Consider the following 6,210-nt stretch of genomic DNA (forward strand, 5'->3'; position numbering starts at 1 on the left):
GTAAGACAGAGAGAGAGAGAGAGAGAGAGAGAGAGAGAGAGAGAGAGAAAGGAGAAGACATGCCCTTCCATTTTCTGACCCAGCTACCTGCTTCTTGCAAATAGACCTACTTCCTAACAGCACATTCAGCTGAGAACTGATCAGTGCTCAGTGATGGCTAGCACCCCATGGTCTAATCTCCCTTTAAAAGCCCTACCTCTGGACAGGACTTTTGGTGACTATTTTTTATCCAGACTATGAAAACCTGAAGACCACACAGATAATATTAAAAATATATAAAATGTAGGTTGTTTAGTTTTAATGAGCAAGAAATGTGTCATACTTCAGGTCTCCACTTTCCTTAAGTCATAGGAGGAGAGCTAGGGACATAGTATAGTGGTAGAACACACATAAGTTGCCTAGTTTGATCCCTAGTGTGTGTGTGCACACACACACACGCACACATGAAGCACATGTAATATTTTATCATTTTGTATAGCTAGTAAAATAGATTAAATTGGGCTGAAGGTGTAGCCCAGCATAGAGAGCTTGCCTAGAATGTGTGAGGCCCTGCGTTTGATCCTCTGAACTACTGCCAAGAAAGGAAAAAAGGTTCAGTTAATATTTGAGGGCTGGGGATGTGGCTCAGTGGCACAGTGCCTTTCTGGCAAACAAGAGGCCCTGAGTTAAATTCCTGGTACAAAAAAAATTTTTTTGAGCCTCTCTCAAGTAGGTTTTTGATAAGCAGATTAGACACAAGACCATTTGCGCAGTGAATATTTTAACACCACCACTGCTGTATTTAAAGCAGTGGGAAAGACAGAAGGAACACATTTAATAGAATAGATTAAGTGCTCTGAGCATATTTGGTCCAAAGAGCTGAAAGATCTCTCCTGTAATTTGCTACAGTGGCTCTAACAGAGCCTATATCAGGTGTCAATTTGACAGAGTGATACTACAGCAGAGACAACTACTGGATGCTCTAGGCAATCCACAAAAGTAGTCTTGGACCAGAAAGTATGGAAAATGTGACAGTATGAAGAACTAGCCAAAAGTCTACTAAAGAAGGGTGAGCTTCATCACTTTTTTGACTTCATCACCTATAAGAGCTGAGTTGTCCTCTGCTCCTGTAACTCCATTCCCTGAGATACTATAGAGAAATCTCTGGGACATGTCCTACCTATTTAAAGGGTAGGCAGGAAGTCAGGTGGGCATCCCTAGGCAGGGCTGTCAGAAATTCCTTAGATCCAATTGCTATTGCCACAAATCATCTTCCACTTTTCTACTCCATTCCAAAGAACTCATGGTTACTCCCGCGACTCCATGCCACAGATTATGATAGCACTGGTCCTACTAGCACAGACTCCAGAGGGAGCTAACAGTTCGCTCTTCTCTATGTGAGTTGCTCTTGCTCATGCTAAATCCTTTAAAATCCAGGAGGCTAGAAATTTAAACAAGAGTAACACAAAAACCAAGCAGGGATTATTTTTCTTATATAACTTGAAGCCAGTGGGAAAAGGTTACAGCCATGCCTTTGGATGTCTCCAGGGATGGTTCTGCCCCCATTTCAAATGTGGCTTTGTCTTTATGCCCAAAAGATAGATATCTCCTTCACCTTCTGTGCTGTGACCATATTCTAGGCAGGAAGTGGCAGGGAACGATGATGCGCCACATCTGTATTCCTGTCTGTGTGTGTGTGTGTGTGTGTGTGTGTGTGTGTGTGTGTGTGTGAGTGTGTGTGGTACTGGGGACTGGAGACTGAGTCCAGGGCCTCACCCATGCTAGGTGAGTGCTCTGCCACTGAGTTACACTCACAACACCTCTCTGTCCTCTTTTCATAGTAAACCTGTTTCCCCAAAACTTTCCTCCCCACAGGTTCTCACCCCACATCTTTTCAGCCAGAATTGTGTCCAGTAGTCACCCCTTCCTGCAAAGAAGGCTTGCAAAGGAGGCTGAGCTCCCACCCCAACAGCAGGGAGGCAGCAGAGAGTGTAGTGGCTGTGTATGCAGCACTTTAGTAACCAATCATCAACTCTAGGGCATTTTCTTGCAAGATAACCTTTCCCTGGCTTCTCCCACTATCTCTTGCTATGCCAGGTCCATGAAGATCTTGTCAGCTGTCTGAAAGTTGGTGACCTGGCCTAGGAACAGATAGTTGGACATCATGGAAGCTCCAGTGAGCCCAAGGAGCAGCCCCTGGAACCTGTCTTCTTCATGTACAGAACATTCATAGAGGCGTCCTGCCAGGCAGACTCAGATAAGGCAGGTGGTTGCTGGTGCAGGAGCACAGGACTGATGTAGGTGAGAGCATCTTAATCCTTGGGCCAAGGGAACCTGCTCGAAAGTCATTTTGAGAAACAGGCTTGGCTGCTGTACCCATTATGTCCTCGGGCTCCTCAATAGCTTGGCTCTTTGGACCCCAATTTTACATGACAGCATTTGCCCTCACCCTTGCTGGTTTTGTTATTGTTTCACTTCATCATGAAGGGAAGAGGAAGTGACTGTGAGGAAGGGGATGCTTTATTTCTTGGCTGGGTTTTCCTTGTTTTTTTTGGCTCCTTGGAAAGACTGTTCTGACTGTGAAATCCCACGCTGGTAGATCCTAGAAGAGTAGAGAGATAATAGCCAGATTCTAGCCAGCTATTGCCCTTTTTATATTCAAGCCTACATCAGCATCATGAAAGAAGTGACACTAACTGATTGTGCTGCTAATGAGGATACTGACTATTGCACTAATTGATACTAACTGATCTCCATATTTCTGATCAGACTTCTTGTTTCCTGAGGTTCCTTTTCTCCCCCATCATCTCCAGGCCCTGCATGTCTCTTCATTTATATCTCCTGCTAGTGTCCAAGTACCAAAGAGTACCCATCTGCTACCTGCTGAGCTCCTGCAGGTTCCACTCAGTTCCAATCAGCCCGACCCCCCAGCTTCCCTGTAGGGGCAGAAGAATGCTACAGGTCCCTGATTTGTTCATGAGACATCAGAAACACCTCTGTGCCAGAGGGATAGGGAGAGACTTTAGCACACTGAACAGTTATTTTCTGGGTAACTGAAGTTTGAGTAAAATAGCCATTGAGTCTCTGAAAATATGATTCTTTTCAGAAAAACAATTCATGGATCTAAGGGACCTAGAATGGAGATATTTTAAGGGGCTGGCAAAGTGGAAGCACACAACTGTGGTTTCATTCGTGGACATAAAATACAACAGTGAGAAGAGATTTGTAAAGCGCCGGGACATGTCTGATGTTATTTCTGTCCCTCTAATACGTAAGTCTTTGGTCATTTATCCTTGTATTGACTATCAAGAAGAAGGAAAGTATGATCTTGAATGGAATATATAGTTTATTGAAAATATTTTGGATGTGGATATTTGCTTTTGAGAGCATTGGAAAAGTGAAGATGAGTCACCCAGTATAACATCTGAATAATATTCATGTAAAGCCTCCAAATAAAATACCAATATGGAGTAAAAGATGCACATTGATCTGCTACTGTAAGATTTGGTTTAGACCCATATAATTGATTTGGGCCAGGGCTAAAGCAGATATTAGTCCTATAAAAATAAAGGATGCACACCAATCAAGAAGAACAGCTCTTTAATCACATGACATGGCCTGCACGAGGCCTTAGATCAACCCATGACATCCCTCCCCCCATAAAAATTTAAATACATTAGGAAGCTCACCATCATAAAAACAGTTGATAAATTCAACAGGTGGAGGAATTAACACCTGTGGATAGAGGTCAGTCTGAGAATTTTAACAAATTAACTTGTTCAAGGTATTAAGGAAGAAAGTAGCATTCATGAAATGAGACCTGGAAGATGTGCAAAAGGAACAAATTGAAAACTTCAGAAATGGAGAAGAAAGCCATAATAACAATAATGATAATAATAATAATGCTCAGTAAAGTATCCCACTGTTATACTGGACTCATGTGAAAGGCAGAGAGTGATGATTTAGAAGACATCAATGAAAAGCTTCCAGATCATGACACAGGAAGTGAGAAGAAAAATTTGGGAATAATGGAAGGTGTGATGAGAAGTTCAGAAACACTTTAAGAGAGAGTTGTACAAGAAAAAGGGGAGGCTAGTATTAAACCTGAGCATTCCTTTTGCATATGGATTAAATAAGTAAGTGACTAATTTTTCAGAAATGAAGAAACAAGGCTTGAGTTGAAAAATCTCACTGATTAGCAAGAAATTAAAAATAATCTATACTTGGAAACACTGCAGCAAAACTACAGAGCAGTAAACACTAAAGGACAGTGTCATCTGACAGAGATGGGCTACATTCAAAGAAATGACAAGCTAACAAGGACAGTTTCTTTAGCAACAGGTGTCAGAAGGTGATGGTGTCAACACAAAATGCCCAGGGACAGCTACACTCATACAGAATTTTACATCCAGCCACACTCTCTGAAGAGTGGTGGTAAAATAAATACATTTAAAAATACATTATATAAGACCCCTAAATTGCTTATTATCCATAATCCCTTAATAAAACACAGCAAAATAAAGCAAAACTAGTAAAATGCTTTAACAAGAATCCAGAGTAAATGAAAGAAATCAGGGTGAACAGGTGAATTATTATTATATGTGTATATGATTGTGTAAACATTAAAACATATTTTTGGATTCTATATCCTAATATTTTATTTTAAAAATTGCCTCCATCTAAATGAAGTTATCATTTAGCACATTTTTGCACTGTTTTTTGTTTTGAAATTTTATTTTGGGGGGTGTCTTAGTTACTTTTCTTGGTGCCAAGATAAAATACTGAACACCCAAAGTTAAAGGAGGAGAGTTTTATTTTGGCCCACAGTTTGTAAAGGTTTTAGTCCATAGCTTGCTGCCTACAAGGCACAAGGCGGCGTGGCAAGGCAAGGGGGCACTGCAGAGGAGAAACAGTCCATGGTGTGACAGACAGAAAGCAGCAGCTGTCCTCCTTCTTTCCCTTTATAGTCTGTATGGGCTGCAAGCCTACTGATTGGTGCTACCCACGTCCATGGTGGGGCTTCCATTATGAAAAAGATATTTGTGTACAGCTAGCTGTTAGGAGGTAGAGTGGCCTATTTTCCGCAAGTCACCATCTCTCTATTTCAGAGTAAGCAATCATGTGGAGAAAGTATAGAGAAATAATGCAAATCTCATTTGCTTTATCACTTCTGGCCACTTTTAGCTCATTGTCCACTTTCTTCTGGAAAGGAAACTGGGCTCCAGGCTTCCTCATGTCATCATTTGCATATTTTGTTTATTCATCTGGTCTTAAGAGAGGAGTGGAAAGCTGTGTGAGCCCTAGGTTTCAGGGAACCTCTTGTACTAAAGGAGAAAAAATCTAACTTTCAAAGTTCTATTTTTCAGTGCTTGTGACAACATCATTTCCTCTGTGTGTGGTATAGCTTTAAGTTTTTAACCATTGTATTTTAATTTTGTTTTGGAGTTTAGCAGATATAATAGCCATGCTTTTAAACAAATATTCAACATTTTTTTTTGTTTAAACTTGTGTCTTGCTTTGCTGGTTACAATTTCCCCTTTATTTTTTCAGCACTCAGGCTTGTGGCTTGATGTATCTTGTTGGACTGGAATCTTGGTTTCCTCAAAAATGCCTGGGTTGTAAGCAAAGGCAAGCCTGATACTCAAGCCTAAAAAAAAAGCATCACACTAAAAAACTGTGAAATCAAATATTAAAAAAAGTGAAAGCTGGGCATGGTGGTGCATACCTATAATCCCAGCACTCAGGAGGCTGAGGCAGGAAGATAGCTGTGAGTTCGAGACCAGCCTGAGCTGCATAGTAAGTTTCAGGTCAGTCTCAACTACATAGTGAGACTCTGTCTCAAAAAAAAAAAAAAGGTCAAAATCAGGAGTTATCTAACCACTGCTCCTTTTAGAAGGGCTTTTTGTCTTTAGACAATCATGTATAGGAATCCTATTTTTTAATTTCTGCAACTCTACTTAGTTTGGAAGTTGCACACAAGTTAATTTTTTGATACTCCAGACCTCCTCACCAATCTCTGAATCTATTTCTTTTTTCTGAAGATCTTAATTAACTCTCTGCAGCTTTATCCAAGGTTTCCCTGGTGATGGTGAGTCAGGAGATGTCCCACACTGGGGGCAGGATGTGTCGGACAAGTGGAGTCACTGTCATAGGGCCTTTCTGCCAGACTTGAGCAATGTCAGTTTAGAACTGAGTTTATCTAGAGTCTGTAGTCAAGTTTAACTGTGTCTA

At 41.0% G+C, this 6,210-nt stretch overlaps 1 protein-coding gene across 1 annotated transcript in view; it reads left to right on the forward strand.

Moving 5' to 3' along the window:
* CUNH9orf153 (chromosome unknown C9orf153 homolog) overlaps positions 1 to 4,487 on the forward strand; it is a 23,595-nt gene extending 19,108 nt beyond the window's left edge. Inside the window, exon 5 of the mRNA XM_010605499.2 lies at positions 3,086 to 4,487. Coding sequence (XP_010603801.1) covers positions 3,086 to 3,324 — 239 coding nt within the window. The 3' untranslated portion in view covers positions 3,325 to 4,487. The remainder of the gene's footprint in view (positions 1 to 3,085) is intronic.
* Positions 4,488 to 6,210: the final 1,723 nt, after the last annotated feature.

The sequence above is a fragment of the Fukomys damarensis genome, unplaced genomic scaffold, assembly GCF_012274545.1.
Source record: "Fukomys damarensis isolate Sample0158 unplaced genomic scaffold, DMR_v1.0_HiC HiC_scaffold_4, whole genome shotgun sequence".
Classification (NCBI taxonomy): domain Eukaryota; kingdom Metazoa; phylum Chordata; class Mammalia; order Rodentia; family Bathyergidae; genus Fukomys; species Fukomys damarensis.